Raw genomic sequence first — 26,043 nt, 5'->3', positions numbered from 1 at the left:
TCCTTCCTTCCTTCCCTCCTTCCCTCTTTCCCTCCTTCCCTCCTTCCCTTCTTCCCTCCTTCCCTTCTTCCCTCCTTCCCTCCTTCCCTCCTTCCTTCCTTCCCTCCCTCCTTCCTTCCTTCCTTCCTTCCTTCCCTCCCTTTTTTGAGGCAGGGTCTCACCCTGTCACTCAGGCTGGAGTGGTGCAGTAATAGCTCACTGCAGCATTGACCTCCTGAGCTCAGGTGATATCCCCATCTTCGGCCTCCCAGCTAACTGGGACCACAGGCATGCACCACCAGGCCCAGCTAATTTTCTTTTTGGTAGATACAGGGTCTTGCCGTGTTTTCCAGGTTGTGACCATTTCTTTCTTTCTTTCTTTTTTTTTTTTTTTTTTTGAGAAAGAGTCTTGCCCTGTCACCCAGGCTGGAGTGCAGTGGCATAATCTTAGCTCACCGGAACCTCTGCTTCCCGGGTTCAAGCGATTCTTGTGCCTCAGCCTCCTGAGTACCTATAATTACAGGTGTGTGTTATCATACCAAGCTAATTTTTGTATATTGTGTAGCGATGAGGTTTCACATGTTGGCCAGGCTGGTCTCGAACTCCTGGCCTCAACTGATCTACCCACTTCAGTTTCCCAAGGTGCTGGGATTACAGGTGTGAGCCATGCCAGCCTTCTATTTCTTTTAATTGAGTTGTGAATGTTTTAATATATTCTAGCTACAAATCATTTATTACATATGTGTTTTGCAAATATTATCTCCTACTTTTTGGCTTGGCTTTCCAATTTAGTATTATATTTTGAAGAGCAGAAGCATTAAAGCTTTTATAAAGTCCAATTTAACTTCTTTTTAATTTAAGATTTGTATTTGCATCTTATTTAAGAAATCTCTGCCTAACTCAGGGTCACTAAGATTTTCTCCTGTTTTCTGCCAGAAGTTTAATATTTTTACATTTACAATTAGGTCTATGATCTATTTTTTAAATAATTTTTATGCATGGGGCAAGGTAAGGGTTAAACTTTATTTGTTTGTTTTGCATATGGAAGTCAAATTTTTCCAGCACCATTTGTTGCAAAGACTACTTTATTCTTTCTAATCACTGCATAACATTTTGAATGGATGTCCCATGATTTATTCCACCAATGTTTTATTCATGGACAGTGAGGCTGTTTCCAATTTGAGCAACAATGCACATCCTTGCACCTAAACCAGTGGGCAGTTGAATAAGTATTTCTGAGAACTTCTGGGGCAGATGGCAAGCATATTTTAAGTTTGATGGGGCCAACAGATTGTTCTCCAGTATATACTCGCCTACAAGGCCTGAGAGGGAAGACTCTGACTTTGAATGGCTTTATTGGTGTCAGCTTTTCTCAAATCTCAAATATTTTCCTTCTGGACAAATCTAATAGCCTATGTGATTAGATTCTGGAAATATCAGAGCCCTTCCAGGAGAATTTGAAGAAAGATGGTAATTTCTGTCTTGGTCAGTTAGGGTAATCTTATAAGAAATGGGCTCGTAAAATGTAAGATGACTGAAGAGATGGAAATTTACTAAAAATTGTTTAATAAGCATTGGGGCCTTATAAGTAACTCTGTGTTGGGGCCTCCCCAGAGGGTAGAGGCTCCTGTAGTAACTTTAGATCAGCAGTAGCTCATTCCAGTGACTTGAATTATAAATTTAGCCTCTCTGTTTGCAGGTCCTAATTCAAGATGGCCATCCATAGTCACTCTTATGCTCTCACCACACTTGTCAAAGCCCTCCCTTGTACCAGGCGCAGGCCAGCCAGCTGTATGTGCAGAGGGTCTAAGGGGTGCTGGGGAAATGTAAGTTGTGCAGGAAGCTGGAGCATGAAGTTATGCTATTTTTCTGCATTCTTCTCTTTTCATCCTATCCAGTGGTGTGACTTGATCAAAGTAACTTACATTATTGAGGATCTGTTAGGTGACAAGGACTGTTCTGGGAGCCTTGAGAGTACACAAAGCTGTGGGACAGTCCCCTATGTTTAGGGATGTTAATGACCGCTAAATAGCAATACAAGGTGGTGTTCAAAAATAGCAGCAGGTGTCACCAGTAGGACATATTGACATAATTTGTCCCAAGGGCATGGTCAGTGGTGAACTCTTTGTGCTGAAAGAAGGAAGAAGTCATACTGGCTTTGCAGAGGAGGAATTGAGTTAGATAGTGAAAGCTCATATTCTGACACCAAGTTACTCAAGAGATACCTTCCTCCCAGGTAGACTGTACCTTCTCCAAGCCACCGGAAGCTGGTTGCTGGGCAGCAAGAGATAACAAGAGTGAGCCTGAGAATGTCCTGATTGGGTTTAGCCAACAATCATAGCTCCTTCTGGTAAAAATTTTGGGAGTGGCTAAATGGGGATACCCCCTCTTTACTCTGCCCTGTACATTTTGAATGTAGTTCAAGTGTGTTTTTCATGCTTTCAAAAGCTTTCCTTACCAACTCTGTATCAGTTAGCCATTGCTGCATAACAAATCATCCTAAAACTTACTGGTTTCAAACAATAGCCATTTTATTTGTTCATGACTCTGTAATTTGGGCTGGGCAGTTCTTCAGAGGCTCTTACTTGGGGTCACTTCTGTGGCTGAGATCAGGACAGGGCTGGATGTTCTAAAATGGCCCCAACTCGTCTGTTGATGCTGCATCTGGGATAGTCGGAACAGCTGGAGGCTGGCTGCTTCCCACTTCATGTGACCTCTTCAATAGTCTAGACTTTTTTAAGTGGCAGCTAATTTTCAAGAAAAGGCAAAAGCAGAAGCTGCCAGGCTTTTAAGACCTAGGCCAGAACATGACACAGTATCCCTTTAACCATTCTATTGGTTAAAGCAAGTCACAGTGCCACCTCAGATTCAAGGGAGGGGAACTAGCCCCGCTTTTTGCTGGGAAGAGTGATGTGCTCATACTGGGGTGGAAGGACTTTTGGAGGCCATCTTTGCACCCAGGCTACCATGGCTCCCTGGGTCTCCTTTGTGCTGTCTCTATATGCAAGTTCTAATTTGTGTAGGATTCATCCCTGCTACCTCACTTAACTTTCCAACAAACCTGTAAAGAGAACATTGTCTCCATTTTATGGATGAGAAAACTGAGACTTAGAGAGGTCAGTTTGTCCACTGCCACTCAGAGCTGAGAATCAAGCCCAAGTGTGGTGCTATAGCTGTAAAGTATCGCCTTATACCATGCCCTGACCCAAATCCACCTTCCCCAAAATGAGCACGGGGGCAGGATGCCCACCCCAGCATCCCGTAACTACCAGTTTCTGAGTTAACTCCTATGGGGCATGTAATATGTAGATTAAAGCAAAACGAACAACTCTGTGAATTATTCTTTTGTTTTAGTAATCTAATCATCTCTATAACCAGCTTTATAAACTCATAAAAGGCATTAAGAGTGTGATAATTTTTATTTGGAGAATTTTGTCTAGCCAAATATTAAGTTAATGATTTTTTTTTTTTTTTTGAGACGGAGTCTCACCCTGTTGCCCAAGCTGGAACAACAAATGGCACGATTTTGGCTCACTGCAACCTCTACGTCCGGGGTTCAAGCTATTCTCCTGCTTCAGCCTCCCAAGTAGCTGGGATTACAGGCGCACACCACCACCCCACCCCGTCGGCTAATTTTTTTGTATCTTTAGTAGAGACAGGGTTTTACCATGTTGGCCAGGCTAGTCTCAAACTCCTGACCTCATAATCTGCTTGCCCCTGCCTCCCAGCATGCTGGGATTACAGGCATGAGCCACTGTTCCCAGCTGTTATTTTTTTGATAAAAATCATTCACTTTTCTATCCTTTTACTGTTTTCGTTTATTTTGCTTTGCATTGAATCATAAGGTTGCAGCTTTTGAAGAGAGAAACGCTTTTTCACAGAGAAAGCTGTTCGGAAATATAAACTACTTCCCTACTCCTTTTTATTGGATAATTAAAGAAAAAAACTAAAAGTCAACTTTACATTTGTTACACAGTGGGTAAAAATGTCACAGGTTGACAGCAGAGGGGTTGTCTCCATGAAGTCCGGTTTGAATCAGGAGAGTTGTTTCTGCTCAGTTCCAAGCAGGTAGATGGTGACGCATGACCAATTAGGAATCTCTCTGCCCTTGAGGACTGCTTCCAGTGAACATCTGAGACTTGGCTGCCTTCTCATCACCTCTTCGCTAGCCACTTACCTCAGTCTCCGAAAAAGAATATTTTGACATCTTAATTTTAATGCGGGCATTTGATATGGTGCTTGAGATAAATATAACTCTGTGTAGTATGGAGACGGTTTAATGGGAAATGGTTGGCATTCTTTCTTGGTAAAGACATGGGGGACAGGAGAGGTGGGGGAGGGAGGGGGAGTTGAGGAGGAGGGAGAGGGAGAGAGAAAGAGAAAGAGGGAAAGACACACACAGACACACACACACACACACACACACACACACACACACGCATACACGCATGCAGCAGCAGTGAGGAAGAGAAAAGCAGAGATAAGCAAGGCTCCACGGCAGCCTTCTTTCTAACTTGACACTCGCCAGATCCTGGCCAGCATGGTTATCCTGAATCCAATGACTTTGGGAATTTATCTTCAGCTTTTTTTCCGCTCTGTGGTGTCTCAGCCGACTTTCATCAACAGCGTCCTCCCAATCTCAGCAGGTAAACGATGGCCACAACTTTCCTCTCTTCCATCTGTCAGGGGACAGGGGGAGGAAGGAAGATTGTTTTGCAATGTGTCCTGATATTTTTGCCATTCAACTCTTGGTGGAGGGAAGCTGGAAGGGAGATGGCCACCATGCAGCTTCCTGTCACCCGAGCTTGTCTCGGAAACCCCTTCTGTCCTTGTTCCAACCAGCTCCTACCTGGTTGCTCAAAGCAGAGACGCTTTGAAAAATGGTTTCTTCCCTACTTCTCCCCATTTGCTGCATGATTTCTTCTTGGTCAGGAATTTGGGAGAGCTTAAAAGAGACAGAGGAGTGCAACTGAAGAGCAGTGAATCTCAGATGTTTCTATAAATGGATCTCTGACCTCTTCCAGGGGGGCTTGCCTCACAGGGAATGCTGTGGAGTAAACAAGCCTCTCTCCAGACCCAGGCAGCATCCATGGGCACAGCAGTCCCGTGAAGGGAAAATGTCGGTGGAAGGGAGGGCAGCGGGGGCAGTTGTAGCCTCAGGACTAGGTTTCTGCCTTTCTCCAGCCCTGTCTTCCTGGCTGCGACTTCCCTTCAGCCTCAGACAAGGCAGCTGGAGGTCCTGAGAGAAGCAGGCTTTCCGGGGAGAAGTGGAGGGGGTTCCACAGTGACAGCCAGGTCTGGAGCTGAGTGTGTCTGCCAGGTACGGGGCTGGGAGATTTGGGGAAGGGGCTGTGTCTGCCAGCCTAGCAACCTTTTCTGAGGTCACCAGGCTGTTGCCCTTGTCCTGTCTGGCGCAGAGCAGGGGAAGTATTGGGTTACTGGTATGGCCTATTAAAACCTTTCTGAGGAAACTCACATGCTTCCGGAGGGCTTGAAGAAGGCAGGCAGACCCTTATGGCCCCCCTCAATTCACCTCAGTGACCCCTGGCTCTCCCCAGCAAAGTTTTAGTTATGCCCTCCAACATGAATCTCATAAATACTTCAACGGAGACAGAAATTTCCCTGTCACTGCCTTTGCTGGAAACACAGGGAGGGCCAGAAATGCCAGGCTCCTGGAGAGGGCACATCTCTGAATCCAGCTCCCAGTTGCTGTCCATTGATAAAAACAGCTCATCAACAAGTTGCGTAGCCAACGTTTGCGGGCCGTGAGGGAGTGACTCAGAGACTGGTGTGGGACTAATTATAAAAGTGTGAGAAATGGAGGCGGGGGCAGATTTGTGGAGAATTGAGGAGAGTGGGCAGGAAAGGTGGGTGATGGTGTCACCATGGGTGTGTGCCCACATGCTCCCGCAAATTCAAGTTAAGAGCATCAAGCTTCTAGGAGTGAGTAGTCATTATTGCCCTGTTCAAGGGAGAAGCTTAAGAGTTAATTTGGCTTAATTTGGCAGTTCTTAATCATGTTTGGGTCATGGTTTCCTTTGAGAATCTGCTGAAGGTTAGGACTTAAGAAAACTCAGTTTTCTGGTTCCAGCCCTGCCTCTGATGAGGACTTAAGAAAACTCAGTTTTCTGGTTCCAGCCCTGCCTCTGATGAGCTCTCTGACTTCTGAGAGACAGTGACCTTACACTATAAGCACCATGTGGGCAGGGCATATGTCTCTCTTGTACATTATTGTTTTCCCAGGGTCAGAACAGTGCCTGGCACATACTCAATAAATATTTGATGAATGAATGAATGAATACAGACTTCTCATCTGCAAACTGGGGTTTACCATCATTTTGTATTACTTAATTTAAATAGCACCAAAGTGGTTAAGGAGTTCTGAAAACTAGAGAGAAAAGAACCTCTGGTTTTCTTTAGAACTCTTTGATTTGGAGAGTGCCCTGGCCAGCATAGATATCTCTTAGGTAAGGTTTTTGCAGACTGTATCAGTCAGGGCAACAGCAGGGTAAAGAAGCAACTCAGATGGTTCAGATGAAAAGACTTGAATGAAGGGATGATCACTTTGAGAGGTGTGGGTGGAGTTAAGGGAACCAACAAGGAACGTTCAGGCACCTAGAGATTAGCAATCGCAGGATGTCTTTACCACCCTGTGCTTGAAAAGGCAAGAGGGTAAAATAGGGAAATGGATCTCAGGGAGATTTGGAGCCTTGGAGGAGGGGCCATCAGGCAGGAGCACTGGTCATGGAGGGACCCAAAGCAAGGAGAAAATGAAGGAGAAATACAGCAACTTCTCTCTCCTCCCATCCAAGTACCTATTGGCAGTGCCTCTCATTGGCCAACCCAATTTGAAGCCAGAGGGCAGACCATGGAGGTCAGGGAGCAGAACACTTAGGGCAGAGAGCAAAGGGGAGGGTTGGGATGGAGAGCAACCAGTGTGCACATCCACAGGTACTTCTGGCTGGGAGTGTGGTCATTAGACATTTGGTAAAACAATGGAGTAGACCTAGGGGGAATCACTAAGGTAACCAGCTCAGTATCACAAAGATATGTTTTCTCCAGTGGTCACTTGGCTTTGTCCCCCTAATGTAGTCACCATGGCTTTATGATAGCACAGTTCAGAAATAAAGTTGAGCCTTAAAAAAATGGAAACTGTTCCTTGAGAAGACAACTTTAATCCTTTGAAAATATTTTCCAACAATTTGATGTGAAATATTCCATATTCAGAAGCTTATAAACTCTTATTGTTCTGAAGATAGGCTGTATATGCACAGAAAATATGGGCAACTAGGAAAATCTTTTCATTCTATGCATTATAATTTAGTGAGTGCCTACTGTGTGCCTCACATTCTAATGTGTGCTTCAGGGGACACAGAGACAAGTAGGATATAGCCTCTGTTCTGGGGGATTCCATGATCACCTGCTTTTGAAACACAGGTGGCATGTGGTAAATGCCCTGGAAAGGCGCTATGCTGGAGGAAGAGCTCTCATGGGCCTGTAGGCCAGTGCTTACCTTCATAGATAATCCACTCCTTCACTGTCTTCAGGAAAGACTGTATTCTAGCAGTTGCCTAGCACCAGCTCTCTGGATCTGAGGCTCATTACCTGGCAACCTCCACTGCTGGGTCCCAGAGGAGAACCAGGGAGGGAGCAAAAAAAAATCAGAGGCCAGAGCTGATGATAGAAATGCCACTGCTAAAGCACATAATATTTGATACACACAAAACTATCTTGGGCCCTTACTCTAAGCCTATTAACTCTTATTTTGGATAGCACTGTAATAGACATAAATAGTAGGTGTCTTGAAATGTGGTGAGTTACTGGGGAGGGAGGAGTTGCTGCTTAAGATGGACACAATGACAGATGATAAGAATGATTACAAGAAAAACAATAAAGAATTAGTAAATGGGTCTGAGATTTCAAAAAGAATAGTAGGCTGGGCGTGGTGGCTCACGCTTGTAATCCCAGCACTTTGGGAGGCCAAGGCAGGCAGATCACCTGAGGTCGGGAGTTCGAGACCAGCCTGACCAACATGGATAAACCCCGTCTCTACTAAAAATACAAATTTAACCAGGCGTGGTGGCTCATGCCTGTAATCCCAGATACTCAGGAGGCTGAGGCAGGAGAATCTCTTGAACCCGAGAGGCAGAGGTTGCGGTGAGCCAAGATTGCACCGTTGCACTCCAGCCTAGACAACAAGAGTGAAACTCCGTCTCAAAAAAAAAAAAAAAAAAAAAAAAAAGACAAAAATAAAAAGTTGACTAGAACTACTCCTAGAGCCTCTGCTCTGTCTGTAACCCCTGAAGGCATCATTGACTGCAGCATATTAACTGGTTTTCATTATGATGAGCATGAAGCTCCAGTGATGACTGGATTGTGCCCACTTTATCTTGCTTAAGAAGGCAGATAAATGCCATTTATATCTTGGAATGATTTCTATTGAACATGGCAATTATTAAAAATGCCAAGAACCCCACATTTAGTGTATTGCCTTAACCATTGGTGGGTAATAAACCACCGTGACACTTGGTGGATTAAAACAACAATCATTTATTGTTGAAATTCATGTATTTGTGGATAAACTAAGGATCAGCTGATCCAGCCTGGGTTTGGCTGGCCCTGGCAGGGCTCACTTGTGGGTCTGTGGATTGGCTTGGCTCCAGTATCCACTCACAGTTGTAGCTCAGTAGTAGTACAGTTTCCAGAATGTGGAGGCACACACACAAAGACAATGACATTTACAGAAGGGCAGGCCTTCCACACAGTTTAATTTATGTAATTCTCACAGCACTCCTGAATGGGGGCAGCACCACTTCCCCTTTCAGATGAGGAAATGGCAGCTAAGAAAGGTTAAGTGACTTGTCCAAAGTCATGCAGCTGGTACGTGGGAGAGCTGGAGACTGGAATCCTGCTTCTTCACTCTAAGTCCAGGGCTTTCAGCAGTATATACCAAATCTGCTTATGGTTCTGGATAAATAGTGATATTGGCTTTTAAAGTCCTGCAGGCTGCCCTCGTATCCTCTGGAAACTCTCCTCTGGATCCTTTTTTTATCTTTTTTGAGACAGGGTCTTGCTTTGTTGCCCAGGCTGAGTGCAGTGGCGCAATCTTGGCTCACTGCAACCTCCGCCCAGGTTCAAGTGATTGTCATACCTCTGCCTCCTGAGTAGCTAGGACTACAGGCACGTGCCATCATGCCCAGCAATTTTTTTTTTTTTAGTAGAGATGGGGTTTCGCCATGTTGGCCAGGCTGGTCTCAAACTCCTGACCTCAAGTGATCTGCCGGTCTTGGCCTCCCAAAGTGCTGAGATTACAGCTGTGAGCCGCCACACCTGGCCTGGATTCTTTATTTTCTATTCTCTCCTACTTTTTCCTCAGGATATCAATGCCCAAAGCTCTAGCAAAAGATTGAATATTGCTTTATACTAAAATGTGCATGACTTGCCAGGGTACTGATTTATCTCTCCTTTATGGTTCTTGCATTTTAATGGAGCTTAAGGATCTAAGCTAAACAATGCTCTAGTGAAATGGTGTCAACAGGGTGTTTGGGGGTGGGGAGCCAGGTAATCCACAAGCTTTCTCTTTAGGCATTGTGAGCCAACCCATCAGTGCCCCCACAGACATAAGTGGCTTCCCTCATGGAATACAGGATTTTCCAGGAAGGCAGGGACTTTCCAGGCAATGTTTGGGTTCAGGTCTCAGAAACTGGATGGTGAGAACATCCAAATCCAGTCCTACAGAGTGAGATCAGAGGGAAGGTTGTGATTTCTGTCTGGGTACTGGAATCTTCTCCTGTTGCCTGCTGAGATGTGACCCAGGACAGACATTTTGTGGCCTGTAGGGCCTGATGTCCAGCCCCGTGCTCCCCTGCCTGGAAGCCAGCCATGCCACCACTTGGGAACCGTCCATGTTCTTGGCACTAGATTATGGACCATTTATTTGTGTCTGATGCTGATCAGCTATTGTTTAATGCTCTGTAATGCACTTGCCAGCCATCTCCTCTGATTTACCGCCCCATATTTCCTATGGATAATAACATCAGAGAGGTTCTTAAATTAAATAACTCTCTAAGGGGTCTCAGGCTTCCTGCTGCACCCCATCCCAAGCCTCTGCATGCAGCAGAGGGCTCACATCCCGTTCAGACAAAGAGAGAGGTAGGTGTGAGAGATGGAAGACTTTCCCTTCTGATAAGTTGGGCCAACCCCCCCACCTTACTGTTTGCCACACCCACATCTCCTTTTTTCAGGTGCACAGCCACCACTGCCACATCCGTACGAAAACAACACAGCTCCAGAGTGAACAAAGAGCTGCTCTGGCTTCGATGAGACACCAAATAAGCTCATGTCCCATCTTCTTTAAATGTAGTTCAGTCATGAGTACCAGTTGTATTTCTCCTATGGATTGGCACCAATGATCCCACAAGCCTCTTGTTTTATAAAGACACAACTACGGTTGTCTTGCTCTTCACAGTAGCCCCTACTGTGAGGGGTCCTGGGTGCCAATTGCACCTCTCTTAGTTATGAATTGTGTGATTGTGGAGTGTTCACTTCATGCAGTGAGCCCCAAGTTTCTCATCTGAAGAATGGATATAATAGTCTCTGTCACACAGAATTGCTATGAGGATTTATTAATTCAACAAACATTTCATGAGTGCCAACTACATGCCTGAGGATGCAGCAGTGAGCAGGCAGACAAAAATATCTCACTCATCCAGAGTTTCTGTCATCTCCCTGAGAAGAACTTGTCCAGGCGAGCCAGTCCTAAGAGATGAATGAAACACACATGGGGCAGAGACGGAGCTTGTGAACCAGGTGCCCAAAGACCAAATCCAGCCTTTATGCTTAGCCCTTACAGCACTAAAGGGCGGTTAGGTTTGTGGATGGTGGTGATTTCTAAAAATTGCGTTAGTTGCTAACGTTTAAAAATTGAATGCTTTAACATTTTTTAAAAAGTATTTCTGATGTCTCTTTAGCAATAAATAAAGAAGCAAACATCTTGAAATGCAGGACAGGCTGGCAGTCCTGGACCCACATTCTGGCATGGCTATCACTATTTGGAGTAGAGCTGCTCTAGCTCGCCAAGTCTGCTCTTAACCCTGGTCCATCTCTTTTACTACATCTACCTCTCTGACCCGCCTCTGGGCATGTGACTCTTTGATCTCAGGGACCAGGAGCCCTGCTGGCATGGCCTCTGCCTTCCGCTTCTTCAGCATCTATCTAGAATCCCAAAGCTCTGCACAGCTCAGTTTGAAAGTCAATATTCTAGATCAGAGTCTAAAACTACAGCACTGGTTCCCAGCCCTGGCAAGACAAAACAATATGCAACCGGGGTGCATTATGAAAGTCCAGAGTCCAAGCTGAGCAGGCCAGAATCTCTGGGTATCGGATCAGGCATCGGGAGTGCTTAAAGTCCTCCAGGTGATTCTGATGTCTGACCAGGGCTAATCGCTGAACTATGGCCAGCATCAAAATCAGCTGGAGGGCTTGTTAAACTGCAGACCACTGAGACACACCTTGGAGTTTTGAATTTAGTAGTTCTAGGATGGGGCCCAAGAGTGCATTTCTAACAAGATCCCAGGAGCTGTGACACTGCCGGTCCGTGGACCACCCTGTAAGAGCCTCTGCTCTAGCTCACCTCTGAGTTCCTGTATTAGTTTCCTTTGGCTACTGTCATAAATCATCACAAACTTAGTGGCTTAAAACAGCACGCATTGATTATGGCTCTGGAGGTCGGAAGTCTGAAATCAGTTTCACTGGGCAGGAATCAAGGTGTTGCTAAGGCCAAGCTCCCTCAGAAAGCTCTTGAGAAGCATCTCTTTCCTGCCTTGTCCGGCTCTAGAGCTGCATTTCTTTCATTCTTTGGTTCTGGCCCCTTTCTCCACCTTCAAAGCAAGCAGCATAGTGTCTTGCTTCAGTGGTCAATTGCCTCATTCTTTTCAGATGTACTCTGCCTGTCTCTTACAAGGACCCTTGTGGTTGTATTTAGGGTCCACCGAAGTAATCCAGGATAATCCCCTCTTTTTAAATTTCTTAATTTAATCACATCTACCGTGTCCCATTTTCCATATAAAGTAACATTTACAGGTTCCAGGAATCAGGATCTGGATATCCGTGGGGGCTGCCACAGGTTACCTAGTTTTTCCACTAGGTAAACAGACCCATGAGTGTTTTGTTAAAGTGACATCAGAATCAAAGGCACAGGAATGTGTACTGCCTTCATTTGGGTTCCTTCTCAGAAGCAGAGCCAAACAAGTATTTGGGGGCAAGTAGTTCATTTGGAAGGTGATCCCAGAAGGGCAGTGGAGAAGTGAGACAGGGAAGAGAAGGCAGTCAGGATGGAGTGTGTTCGGGAGCAGGTTACTGCTAGGAGCAACTGGGGCTCAATTTGACTGGGGGGCCTTAGGGAAACAGGCAGGGACTGGTTTATTCATCTACCAACTGCTGGGGATTTTCACCACTCTATTCTTCCTGCTTACCCCAAACACCTTCCCAGGGTTGGAGAAGCTCTCTGGCGTAGACACAAGACCATGTGGTGGGAAGCTGAAAGCGTGGACAGGATGGATGAATGGGCGGGATTGCTGAATATGGGCAGGGAAGCGTCGTCTGCTGTAGACAGTGTGAGAGACCAGCTGTGTCCTGCTGGCCATTACTAGTTCCCTGCCTCCGTCACCCCTCTGGACAGTAACAGTTACAGCTCAGCAGCCCTTCCCTGCCTCCGTCACCCCTCTGGACAGTAACAGTTACAGCCTAGCAGCCCTTCCCTGCTGGGATGTAGAAGTTGGGATCCAGCGGGCACATGGAACCGCCACTAAGACACTAAAGTTACCTTTCATTGAGTACTTTTTAGTCACCAGACTCTTGACACATACTATTTTTAATCTTCACTACAATGTCCGCAAGGGAGCCATTAGCACCCCTGTTTTACCAAAGAGGAAAGGAACATTCATAGAGGTGCAGTCACCCAGTGGCTGGGTCAACATTCCACATCAGGACTTCTGACCCCAAGTCATGGCAAAGGCAGAATTGCGGAGTGGTTAGGAGTAGGGCCTCTGGTGCCACACTGCTGGCGTTCACATCCTGTATTCCCTTAGCTTTGTGACCTTGGCAATTTACCCTGTTGGTGCCTCAGCTTCCTTGTCTATGAAATGGCTCTAAAAGTAGGATTTAATTTTCAGAGAAATTGTAAGGATTAAGTGGTCTAATTGTGAACATAAAGTACTTTCAATAGTGCCTGGCATACAGTGGTGATACATACATATTTTCTGTCATTCTTTCTAGAACCTCATGGTGTCTCTACACATGGCAAGAGGTCACGATTTTTTTCTATACATAATTGTATCAAAAGGCAAAAATTTCAAATACAACCCAAAGAACTTTTTGCTTAAAATATCCAGTGAGTTAGGGCAAAAAAGAAGATACTCAGCTTCTGCCCACTTTGCATTTGTAAACCAGCTCCTAAAGAAGAAACACGTTGCCCAGAGAAAGAGGCTCTTCTCGTGGTGACCGGCTTTCCCAGATGCTTTAAAAATACACCTGGCCCTCTTCCATCTCCCAGCTCAGGAGCAGTTAGCTCCATTCAAGCCCTCACTTATCTCTCATGGCAACCAGCATAAACACAGGCACGAGGCGCGTGTTTGGGAACTGGCGACAGCTGAAGGAGAGGCCTCATGGCTGCTGCAGGCTTTGCACCACCAACCAGCTGGGGGCTGCACATGAAAATAGAGAGGAAAGAAAAGAAGGAAGCATCCATGTGAGTTGGGCAGGTTCCTCCCCTCCCAGGCATCCCACACTTACTCCTCATCCTTTTGCACTACTTGCCTCTTTCTATGGGTGTCTTTGAGAAGTTTGGAGAAGGCAAACTGAGAATGAGAGTGCATTGGCTGGACAGGCTTAGGAGCCGGCTGCCCTGGGCATAACTGCCAAGGTTATTTTGTTCATGTCCAGTAGAAGGTCATATGGAGACATGTAGGCAAGGGGTTGGCCATTTGCCTATTTACTTGTGTTTTTAGACAGACTTGCAGCACAGTGCGTAGGAGCTCAAGTAAAATCAGGACACATTTATAGTGTTGCACAAGCCATTTGCTCTCTTATAGAACCCAGTTTCCTCATCTGTAAAATTAAGGGATAGACCAGACTCTGAATATCCTTTTAGACTTAGTCTTTCCCTGACTTTGTGGCTAACATGCTGTTTGGAAATTTACAGAATTAGCAGCACACAAAGAAGGGGTCTTGGCGTGTTTCTCTTCTGAGCATTGGCACTGAGAACCATGATGTGAGAGTAAAAGGCATGGGGTTCCCATTCACACAGCTCTGGGCTTAGTAAGTCTCTAACCCGTTAGCTGAGGAATCTTGACCATGTGATCTTTTTTGGTTTTGGTTTAATTCCTTCCCTCCCTCCCTCCCTCCCTCCCTCCCTCCCTCCCTCCCTCCCTCCTTCCTTCCTTCCTTCCTTCCTTCCTTCCTTCCTTCCTTCCTTCCCTCTTTCTCCTTCTTTCTTCCCTCCCCTTCTTTTTCATTCTGTCGCCAGGCTGGAGTGCTGAGGCGCAATCACTGCAGCCTCTGCCTCAGCTCTCTCTCCAGTAGCTGGGATTACAGGCACGTGCCACCATCCCCAGCCAATTTTTGTATTTTTTGTAGAGGCGGGGTTTTGCCATGTTGCCCCGGCTGGTCCTGAACTCCTGGGCTCAAGTGATCCACCCGTCTTGGCCTCCCAAAGTGCTGGAATTATAGGCGTGAGCCACTATGCCCAGCCACGGTTTAATTTCTTCATATTTCAGTTTCCACATCTGTAAAATGGGGATGGGAAGAGTCTCCATTTTCGATGGTGATGAGGGATAACATGAGCTAATACATACAGAGCTTTGCACTGCACCTGTCATGCAGTTGGCTCTCAATTTCTGGTTGCAACCATTATTCCAAATGGTGGAAAGGAACAGGAATTGCCTCCTCCTGGGATGCTTCATTCCATTTTCATCCCATCTGCTCTTATTCGGTGCTGAAGATTCCAGTTTCAGAATTGAGAGGCTCCATCTAAAGTCTGAGGTGGAGTTGGGGACATCCCAGTGCATAGGCGATGGAACGGGAGGTCTGGGTTCAGAATCCCAGCTGCACAGGACCTTGGATGTCATAGCATCAGTTTTCCTCACCTGGAAAAAGGGGACATAATAAAATACAATCCATAACGTCATTACGAGAATCCAAGGAGAAAGCCTGAGAAGGGCCCGGCTCTGGGCCCGGGTCAGAGTATGTACTCAGGAATTATTGTTGTACTTTGAGGGGCAACATTTGACTTTCAGGACATGGGATGCTCACACCCGAGGACAGCACCTTAGCCATCCTGAGTTCTCAGCAGAGAGGCCTGCAAACTGGCAAAGTTCACAGGCAGGAGCTCTTCCTGTGACTGTGAGGGAGGAAGCTTCTCCCCTTCTGAGACAGGGGTGATCTTACGTGGAAACCCCACAAGGCACTGCAATCCTGAGAGTGTCTGCTCTTTGGAAATTGTGCAACTCTATGCAAAACCTAGCAAGAAGACAAGCCACTTACTGTATCCAATTCATCATCAGAACAGGCCCTCTGTCCACATATTAAGTGCTTAATACATACATGTTGAGAGTTGTGATGGTGTTGGCAGGCTACCTAAGGTAGTTGAAAGACTGTTTTTGTGTTCTGCTTTAGGCCACAGGTAAGATATCTTCTGGAAAACCCCGGAATGAGTTACAAATGAATGAAGAATTAAATTTGAAATATGAAACTATAAAATTATTAGAAGAAACCTTGGGAGATTTTTTTGGGGGGTAACTTTAGTGTGTGGAAAAAGCCAGAAACCATAAAAGAAAATGATTATACATTAAATCCTGCTACATAAAAAAAATTATGTGTGGCAAAAACAAAGTCAGAAGGTCAAAACAAACGAGGGAAAATATTTGCAAGTCATATAATAAAGTGTCTCTTTCCTATATGTAAGAAAAAAAAATGTAAGAGAAAAAATGACAACCCAATGAAAAAAATTTAAAAAGTACACATGGCTTCAAAATGTTTGAAAATAATTCTCAGTCTCATTCGCTATATGAGAAATGAAAATTAAAACCATGCCAAAGGCTGACTGCAGTGGCTCACGCCTGTAATTCCAGCACTTTAGGAGGCTGAGGCTAGCAGATCACTTCAGCCCAAATGTTTGAGATCAGCTGGTTAACATGGCAAAACCCCATCTTACTAAAAAATACAAAAAATTACCTGGGCATAGTGGCACACACCTGTAGTCCCAGCTACTTGGGAGGCTGAGGTGGAGGATTGCTTAAGCCTGGGAGGTCAAGGCTGCAGTGAACTATGATTGTACCACCACATTCCAGCCTGGGCAACAGAGTGAGATCCACTTTTCACCTATCAAATGGGCAATATTCAAGAGGTCGAACATCAGACTGTTGGTGAAGTTGTGTGGAAACAGGCGCTTTTATCCACTGCTCCTAGGAGGGTACCTGAATTGATGGGTGCTTTCTGGAGATGAATTAGGCAGTATGTGTAAAAATTACAAGTGTCCATAATTTTTGACACAGTATTTTTATTTCTAGGAGTTTATTTCATGGATATTCTTACCAACATACACAAAGATGCATGTGGAAGATTATTAAGTTCCATTGTTTGCATCAGCAAATGGTTGTAAATCATCCAAATGCACATGAGTAGGGGGCAGAGTGAACAAATTTTGGTTCTTCCAAAGGAAGGGATATTATGCAGCCATAGATAAGAATGTGGGCTGGGCACGGTGGCTCACACCTGTAATCCTAGCAATTTGGGAGAGCGAGGTAGGAGGGTCACTTGAGACCAGGAATATGAGACCAGCCTAGGCAACATAGCAAGATCCTGATTCTAAGAGGAAAAAAAAAGAAAAGAAAACAATGTGGATGCATTTTATGTGGTTACAGAATAATTTCTTAGACATACTCTGAAGAGCCTGTTGCACTGGTGTGTGCTTATAGTCCCAGCTACTCAGGAGACTGAGGCAGGAGGATTGCTTGAATCTAGAAGTTCTGGGCTATAGTGCACTATGATGATGGGATATTCACACCAAGTTTGGCATCATTACAGTGACCTTTCAGGAGCAGAGTGTCCCACTGCTCCAGGAGGGGGTGAACCCGCTCAGGTTAGAAACAGAGCAGGTCAAAACTCCTGTGCTGATCATTAATGGGATTATACCTGCACTCCAGCTTGGGCAGCATAATGAGGTGCTGTCTCTCTCTCTCTCTTTTTTTTTTTTTAGATGGAGTCTAGCTTTGTCACCAGGCTGGAGTGCAGTGGCATGATCTGGGCTCAGTACAACCTCTTCCTCCTGGGTTCAAACGATTCTCCTGCCTCAGCCTCCTGAGTAGGTGGGATTACAAGCACACGCTGCCACACCCAGCTAATTTTTGTATTTTTAGTAGAGATGGGGTTTCACCATGTTGGCCAGGATGGTCTCTAACTCCTGACCTCAGATGATCCGCCTCCTCGGCCTCCTACAGTGCTGGGATTACAGGCATGAGCCACTGCGCCTGGCCAAGATGCTGCCTCTTAAACAGAAATACTGTGAAGAAACCAAGAGGGAGTACCATATGTATAATATAATACTACAAGTAACCCTTTGAGTGAGAGGGGGAAATATTATACCTACCTCTTCGCTTGTATATGCATAAAATATTCCTAGAAGTATACGTAGAAAACTTAAGTAACGATTGATAATAAATAATTCGAACTGGGTAGCTGAGGGAGAGGGGTGGGAGAGAGAATTACAATGTATACTTGTTTATATGTTTTGAACTTTGAATCACATGCGTGTATTACCTATTCTAAACAATTGAACAGAACACCATCTGTACATATAAAGTGCCACCTTTCATGTGGAGCACAAGATGGAATTTTTCTGTCTTTAAAAGTCTCTTAGATCCAAAGCAGCAAGGAAAATTGAGATCTCAGAGAGTTTCCAGATTAGTAGAATCACAGCATTATAGTGCTACAAAAAGCCTAAGGTTCATCCTGCCAACTTGCTCAGCTGATAAGTGCTAGTGCTCAACTGAGTCCAAAGGGATCAGCCCTAGGTTCCCCAATTTCTGGAATCCAAGGGTTTGAGTGACTTTGAGACCAATGGGTAGAGATGCCAGTCTGTGCCAATGGGCAGCCATGGGGCTCCCAGGAAGCCAACCTCCCTCCTCCCCACCTGTTGTGGACCCTTGGACAATAGATCCTAGAGGTGGAGTGGGGAATGCAGGGGTGGATCTGGGGAAAGGAATAATTGAGCCAGGTGGTTTTGAATTACAAATGCCCATAGAGCTAAACTGTCACCATGGAAAAATGAAGGCATGGAGAGGCAGCGGCTGGAAACACAGGGTCTTTCCACAGTCACAGTCACAGTTGTCAGCAGGTGTTGGAAATAACCCACCCTTTGGGCCCAATGCAGCTGGAGGGCTTTGTCTCTGACCTATGGCCAGTTCTCCCAAATAATTCTACAAACTTGTCCTCCCCTGTCAAGCTCTGGCAGAAGATTTAATAGCACTGGCTGATTTATGCTGGCCGCTGTAATCAAATTCAGAGCCAAGGCGCAGCCAGCCATGGGGAGGTTTCTTTATGTTCCCTTGGCTCCTAATAGCATTGTCTCCTCCTTCCTCTCTACTTACCACATGCCATTTGGTCAAATTAGAACTTGAACTCAAAAAGCAGATGCCTTTCTTTAGATAAGGTCCAAAATAATTCCCTTGTCAGGGGAAAGAGGGGTGGATTTGTTTCCTCGTCTCTATGTGTGCAAAGGAGGCACTTTGGATATATGACTTATATAAAATAATGACGGATATGAGATGACTGATTTTCTTTCATCCTTGTAGTGAGGGCAGACTTTTCATCCTCAAGATGTCTCTGTGGGTTAGGGGTGGGAGGCAGAAGAGAATATCCTTCTCATGTCATTGGCAGTGACCTGCTCAAGGCCTCTCAGTGAGTGGCTTCAGGTACCTCCCGGCAATGCTGGTGCCTTAGCTCTGTGCAGCAGCTCCAGGGGCCAACAAGGGAGTTAGGCGGACCTACTCCCATCCCTCATCCTTGTGAACATATCTTCTGGTTCTGTGCTGCCTACCTAAACTTTTAAATTTTATTCTTCTTAAAATTACCAACAATTTCAAACATTCAGAAAAAGCGAAGATAATTGTTCAAGGAACACCAATATGTCCACTGTTTGGGGCTGAATTGTGTCTCCCCCAAATTCATGTTGAAGCCTCAGTAATACCCAGTACTTTAGAATGTGACTGTATTTGTTTTTTGTTTTTGTTTTTTGAGACGGAGTCTCGCTCTGTTGCCCAGGCTAGGCTGCAGTGGTGCAATCTCAGCTTACTGCAACCTTCACTTCTCAGGTTCAAGTGATTCTCCTGCCTCAGTCTCCCAAATAGCTGGGATCACAGGTACCCACCACCACACCTGGCTGATTTTTGTATTTTTCATAGAAACAGGGTTTCATCATGTTGGCCAGGCTGGTCTCCCACTCCTGACCTCAAGTGATCTACCTGCCTTGGCCTCCCAAAGTGCTGGGATTTCAAGCATGAGCCTCCGCACCCAGCCAGAGTGTGACTGTATTTGGAGATGAGGTCTTTATAAAAGTGATTAAGTTAAGATAAGGCCATTAGATTGGGCTTTAATCCAACTTGACTGGTGTTCTTAAAAGAAGAGGAAATCTGAACACACACAGAGACATGAGGGATACGGGCAGAGGAAAGGCCATGTGAGGACATGGCAAGTAGGTGGCCATGCCCAAGCCAAGGAGAGAGGCCTCAGGAGAAAACAAACGTGCCACACCTTGGTTTTGGCCTTCTAGTCTCCAGATCTATGACAAACAAGTCTCTGTTGTTTAAGCCATTTAGTCTGTGGTACTTTGTTACGGCAGCCCTAGCAAACGAATACACACACTGCATCGATTCTGCACTGGCTATCATATTGCTGTAATTACTCTATGGTATATCTGTTTATCTATTCATCTTTTTTATTGATGGATTTCAAGTGAGTTACTGATTTGTCACCCTCTTTGCAGAATTGAATAGGGAAGGTAAACTCATGTTTGATTGATGACCACCAGCACACCTGATTGAACCCTCTCTGTAGTTGGGATAATCAGAGATTATTTACTCGTGGGAGTTTACAAACCAAGAAACGGAAACCCAGAGATGAACAGTCATTGGGTTTGATTAGAAAGACGTGATTCTGGGTGTTGATAAGTGACTCCAACCTTAGCTGGCTAAGGCAACACCTCTGGCTCCTTTGGGTGCCATTTCTTCTGAGATTTCCTGCTTATTCTCTGTAGGTGGCGGTGGTGGAGGAAGGTCTCTGCTATGTGCTGGTAACTGAATCTCCAGAATTCTCTGGAGTCAGAATCCAGATTCAATCCTGGCCTACTGCCTTCTGATTGCATGTGACCTTGGGTGCATCTCCCTGAGCTTTATCTGAAAGCGAGGATGATAGTACTAATATATACCTTGTGGGGTTGTTGTGGGGATCAAAGAAGGATTAGTGGGGCACATCACAGAATGTCTCCCATGTTGGCAGCTCACCACTGGGTTAGGGTAATGCTATCTGCTATAACAGGTAAGCATTTTAGTGGCTTATCCGAATCAAAATCTATTTTTTGCTCACCTGACAGTCCAGTGTCCCTATTTGGGGGGCAGTGCACCTCCCTTCCGGCATTCAGGGATGCAGGCCCTTTCCATCCCATAGCTCCACCATCCCCCAGGGATTGAGTCTGTGCACCCAGGCAGAACCATTGGCAAGAATAATGACATGCCCCATCTCTCTATACTGCAGGGGGCTGGGAAATGCAGCTACTTCACAAGGATCTCTCTGCCTTATAGAAGAGGGAACACACATTTTGGAGGGAATATTAGCCTTCTCCACACAGCCCAACTCGGAGGAGGTCCTCTGATGGGAAGTAAGTGGCTGGGAGTTAGTGGTGGAGACAGCCAGCTAGCCTGGGAAACTTCCCCACTAGACCAGAGCAGTGAGGAAAGCAGGAAGGTTGGAAGTGGTTGAACCAGTGAGCCGTCCCCAAGGAGCAGGGTCAGATGACTGCAGGAGGGCACCTCCTCCTAGGGCTGTGTACAAGATTTCTTTGGAACTCTAACCCCAATTCTGTACTAGCTGTGTGGTCCAGATCAATTGATTTGACTTCTCCAAGAGTAATTTTCTCCTCTGTAAACAGGGATAATCAGCTGTGCACGGATCACAAGGTCAGGAGTTGGAGACCAGCCTGGCCAAATGGTGAAACCCCGTCTCTACTAAAAATACAAAAAATTAGCCGGGCATGATGGTATATACCTGAAACCCCAGCTACTTGGGAGGCTGAGGCAGGAGAATCGCTTGGACCCAGAAGGTAGAGGTTGCAGTGAGTGGAGATCATGCCATTGCACTCCAGCCTGGGCAACAGAGCAAGACTTGGGCAAAAAAAAAAAAAAATTAAAGTGTGGGCATGGTGGCTCATGTCTGTAATCCCAGCACCTTGGGAGGCTGAGGTGGGTGGATCACCTGAGGTCAGGAGTTCAAGAGCGGCCTAGCCAACATGGGGAAACCCCATCTCTACTAAAAATACAAAAAATTAGCCAAGTGTGGTGGCAGGTGCCTGTAATCCCAGCAACTCAGGAAGCTGGGGCACGAGAATCGCTTGAACCCCAGAGGCAGAGGTTGCAATAATCCGAGATCATGTCATTGTACTCCAGCCTCGGCAACACGAGCAAAACTGCATCTCAAAAAAAAAAAAAAAAAAGTGCATGTTAGCAGATGACATGAAAACTCTTTGTCCCCAAGAGGTTGGTCTATTACAAGACTCTCCTGAGTAAGCAAAACCATTGGATCTAGAGGTGAAATTAAAGAAAAAAATTATTCTGATACTGAACCCGGGAGGTGGAGGTTGCAATGAGCCAGGTTAGGAAGATTTTATCCAAGACTATTGCAATAGGTTTAAAGAGGAGGCAGAGTCAGCCTTAGCTCCATTACAACAAGGACAAATGGGGATTTATAACCAAGAAGCAGGTTGGGTGGGTCAGTGGATTAAAAATACTAAGAGAAGACATTATGGTAGGGGGATTTTGGCTGAACCAACTTAACAGGATTCTTGCTGAAGGCAGACCAGGATGATCAGTTCTCAAGGGAAGGGGGTTCTCTCTAAATTGGCTTATCAGGACTCTGGCTGTAACCGGACTTTGCAAGGATGGACATGGAAGCCCATGTTCAAGGCCTAGTCAGAAGGGCTCAGGGGAGCCTGACCAAAGCTTGGCCGAGGAGAGAATCATTGTCAGTGGGAAGGTAGAACTCGGGTCCTCCTACCTATTTCTCTGCCCACCAAGGTTTTGGGATGGGACAGAGGACATGAAATGCTCTAGGGATGGTGGGACCCTTGGCAGTGCCCCAAACAGTAGATGTCTTTGCCTCTGGGTCCCTGGGAAGGGAGTTATCTAAGTCCCACAGGCTCTCTGTGTGATAGTGTGGGAGACGCAGCAGGAGAACCATGCAAAGCAGAATCCACTTTGGCCCCATAGGCAGGGAACAGGCCTGTGTGTGGCGGCAGCAGGGACAGGAGCGCCTGGAACAGCTCCCAGGGATGCCGTATTCCAGAACTGGTCTCTAGCCTGGCTGATAAATGCCAGAGCTGTAATTAAGACAAAATATTGTGACTGTGACACCTGCTGACAGCTGCAGGAAGGCCCTGGAAACTTGTATTGTGAATTAGATTTTGCAGGCAGCTCTGCTGTGGTGAGCTGGTGCCAGGCCAAGGCACCTGAGGGAACTTGAGGGCAAAGATTGCTCACCAAGTGGAAAGAGGGGAATTCCTCCACCCCTGTCCAGGAACCCTTGATGTCTCAGGCATCACAGACCCTGGTAGAGGCCAAAGCTGGAAAGGGCTTAGAGCTCATCTGGTCCAATGGCTTTCATTATACATCTAGAAAAATCCAGAACTACAGGGGAAATGAACTGTCCTAGGTCACACAGTGAGTTACTGCCAGAGCTAAAGACCAGGGCTCCTTAATCCCAGGCTGGCACACTTGGCTGGAGAGCAGTTAAAAGTAGTTGAGCATACATCCAGAAATTTGACTTAAATTCAATCGTGCATGCTTGGAAAGACAGAGACAATGCCAGAGAATGAGACAAAGTTATAAACAGAGAGAGACAGAGGCAGAAAGGTAAGACAGAGACAGAAAAGAGAGTGGCAGGAGAGAAACACAGAGAAGAGGCAGAAGATATTCGTGAGCCTGAACCATTAGGTTCAAAGAGAGATTCATATGCCTGCTGAGTTGGACAGGACCCCAGCAATCATCTACTCCAGCCTACTTTTGTTTTACGATAATGAAACAAAGTACAGTGGAGTGGTTTACATATGTCAACCTTTTTAGAAGGAGTTTGATGCCATGTGGTTAAAAAAAAATGTAAGTGCTTTTGGTGTGAAAAGTGGCAAAACTTCCATCTCTGAAGGTTTGTGAAATGAAATTTGAAAAATGAAGAGCTGCAAGAATATGACTCAGAATAGAGAAAGTCGGGAAAATGTGATGCAGATACTTCTGCAAGTCTCCAGGACCCAGGACTGAGGACTCCCTGACCTTACTGTTACTTTCTCTGAGGTCTTAGACCCAGTTTCTGAGAAGGACAAAGGGGAATTCCCCAGAGAAGGAGCACATTCTAAGCCTCACCTCCCACTCCTCCCATCTTGATATAGCAAATCTCTGCTTTCAAATATCAGCTCAAATGCCACCTCTTCCAGGAACCCTTCCTTGATATCTCACTTGGACCCTTTCCCTCTCAACTGTTACCCATTTCTTCCTTCTATAAATCCCTTCAGGCATCCTTACTCTATGTTAGCCACTCTTCTCTTTTACCTTATACAACAGTTATCCAAGAATATGCCGATAAAAGAGCCCTTATTCTGTGCCAGGAATTCCAAAAGCTGTAGCTCTAATCCTACAACAAGCTATTAAAGTCAGCTTTGCACGCCCACTTTATAAGTAAGAAAGCTTAGACTCCCAAAGAATGAATAACTTCCTCAAGGTCACACAGTTACTAAGTGGCAAAACAAGGACTTAAGCCCAACTTGGATGACTCCAGGGCCAGTACTCTTCCTGTGACACTGAGCAAGACATTCCAAGGGCGGGAACTGTGTCTAGTCATTGTGTCTTGCACAGTTTGGTACTTGCTGTGTTTTGAATGAACAAAACAGTAAATGAATGAATGAACAGAGGAAGTGTCCTTTCTTTCGAAGGCTGTAGTGCAGGGCTTGGCAAACTGCAGCCTGTAGGCCAAATCCAGCCTGCCTCCTATTTTTGTAAATAAACTTTTACAAAACATGGCCACACTCATTCCTTTATGTCCTGTCTATGGCTGCTTTCCTGTACAATGGCAAAGTGAGGTTGTAACAGAGACCGTGTGACCCACAAAGCCTAAATGTTTACTATATGGCCCTTTATAGCAAAAGTTTGCTGACTCCTGCTATAGCCTGTGGTCTTTACTAAGCTGATTAAAAGAATAGTGCTTATTGCTAAGTGGTATACTAATAAGCTTGTCTTTCATAATCTAAAATATTGTGTGTGTCCATGCTTGTGCCCTGGGTGTGCCTATAAAGTATCAGACAGATTTGAGCATGTAACTGGTATATGCCACTTTACTATTTTATAGGCAGGCTTCATGCACCTGCCCCCATACCCTTTGGAAATCCATATAGTTTGTTTGTTTGCCTGTGATTTTGTTGTTGTTGTTTAGTTACGTTTAGCTTTGTCAGCAACATTTTGGCCCAGACCAGATGAGATCTGGGACCCCTGGCCATGAAGGTCTTCCCTGAAGCAGAGGAGGGCAGGCTCCCCTTGGACAGTCTCTGTTGGGGGTTGACTTTGAGGCTTACCAGAGCAGTATTGACAAGGCGGTTTTTGAGCCAAATAAAAAGCAGCCTGTGTGACTGATTGCACTCCATTTCCTCTTGGCTTGCAGGGGGATAAGTATCCCTGGGCTCAAAACCTCATGTCCTCCCCTGGCCTGAAGGCACTCTTGTGCTCCAAGCCTCCCCTAGAGCAGTGTTTGGCCAGCTAGAGCAGGGCTGCTTACCCGTTGCTGCTCCCGAGAGCTCAGGACTGGCCCCAGACCCCTGACATCTGGGGCAGAAGCAACATCAAAGCAGGGATTGGCCAACTCCCACCCCTAATGCCAAACAGGCCAGGCACTGAGAGCACTTGGAGGCGTGACGAATCTCAGCCTGTCTCCAGCTAGTGTTCCCTGGCCAGTCCGTTTTGGGCCTTGCCTCACAATGACGAGCTCATCATTCAGCCTCGCTCATCTGCTCATCATTTCAGGACTGCTCTGTTACTCAGCGGGCTGCTTGGGTGAGTTTGCGCGCGCGCGCGCGCGCGCGTGTGTGTGTGTGTGTGTGTGTGTTGTGTGTGTGTGTGTGTTGTGTGCGCACTCATACACACATTGTTTTGGAAAAAAGGCTCTTCGAAAGCAGACTGTACTAGGAGGTTTTAGGAGCCTTTAAATTTTTTTTCTTTACATTGTTTTTTCTTTCACAGGGCAGTTTCTCAGTGTGAAAGCCTTTAACTTTTAAACTTCTCAGCCAGTTTTGCAATTGCAGTGCAAAGGGGTTTCGCAGTAGAGTTGGTGGGGACCTGGCATACATACTTACGAGTGTGTGCACTTGTCTGTGTCCCTCTTGTGTCCTTGACTTCAGGCTGGCTGGCTGGCAGTTGCTACCTTGGCTTTGAAGTAAAATTGTGTTCTGTGGTCCGGGCACCCGCTGGCATTGGGTGGCTGAGACACTCTCCATCACTCTTGAGTGGACTGCTTTGGGTAATTTGGCTCAGAGGCACAGCCACCAAGCCACCAAATTGTTCTTCATAGGTTGCATCCTTGCCTATTCGCAGAGATACAGCAGAAGGCAAACTCCAGCATGGTCTTTCAGAGAAGTTCAAATTACCTGTAACTTTTAGGGTCAGAGTTTGTTTTTCAAGCTTTGTTGTGGGGATTGAAGGAAAGTTATAGGGTGCAGCCTTCTATGGAACATGCGACTCGGGGGAAATTTTGAGCAAATTTCAT

At 45.8% G+C, this 26,043-nt stretch overlaps 1 protein-coding gene and 1 long non-coding RNA gene across 7 annotated transcripts in view; one reads left to right on the top strand and one right to left on the bottom strand.

Annotated features, from left to right (window-relative positions):
* The first annotated feature begins 4,371 nt into the window (after positions 1–4,371).
* Positions 4,372–26,043, top strand: part of COLQ (collagen like tail subunit of asymmetric acetylcholinesterase) — a 63,173-nt gene continuing 41,501 nt past the window's right edge. For 4 of the 6 annotated variants that reach the window (XR_004262989.1, XR_004262993.1, XM_032259194.1 and 1 more), the window contains exon 1: positions 4,520–4,625. Coding sequence is in view for 4 of the 6 variants with exons in the window: in XM_032259194.1 (XP_032115085.1) it covers positions 4,520–4,625 (106 nt within the window). In the remaining 2 variants the exon portion in view is untranslated. Of the gene's footprint in view, positions 4,626–21,685; positions 25,335–26,043 lie in introns of those variants that run through there. The other 2 variants (XM_032259172.1, XM_032259179.1) reach the window with 2 other exon arrangements.
* Positions 4,526–5,641, bottom strand: LOC116537187. The gene is made up of 3 exons (XR_004263011.1): positions 5,456–5,641; positions 4,829–4,924; positions 4,526–4,658 (listed from the first exon to the last, which is right to left on the bottom strand). It is a non-coding gene; the product is annotated as an uncharacterized LOC116537187 (long non-coding RNA).

The sequence above is a fragment of the Sapajus apella genome, unplaced genomic scaffold (genome assembly GCF_009761245.1).
Source record: "Sapajus apella isolate SASKATOON/1434 unplaced genomic scaffold, GSC_monkey_1.0 scaffold4, whole genome shotgun sequence".
Lineage (NCBI taxonomy): Eukaryota > Metazoa > Chordata > Mammalia > Primates > Cebidae > Sapajus > Sapajus apella.
The sequence above is the reverse complement of the archived record's forward strand: the minus strand, read 5'-3'. Positions and strand labels throughout refer to the sequence as shown.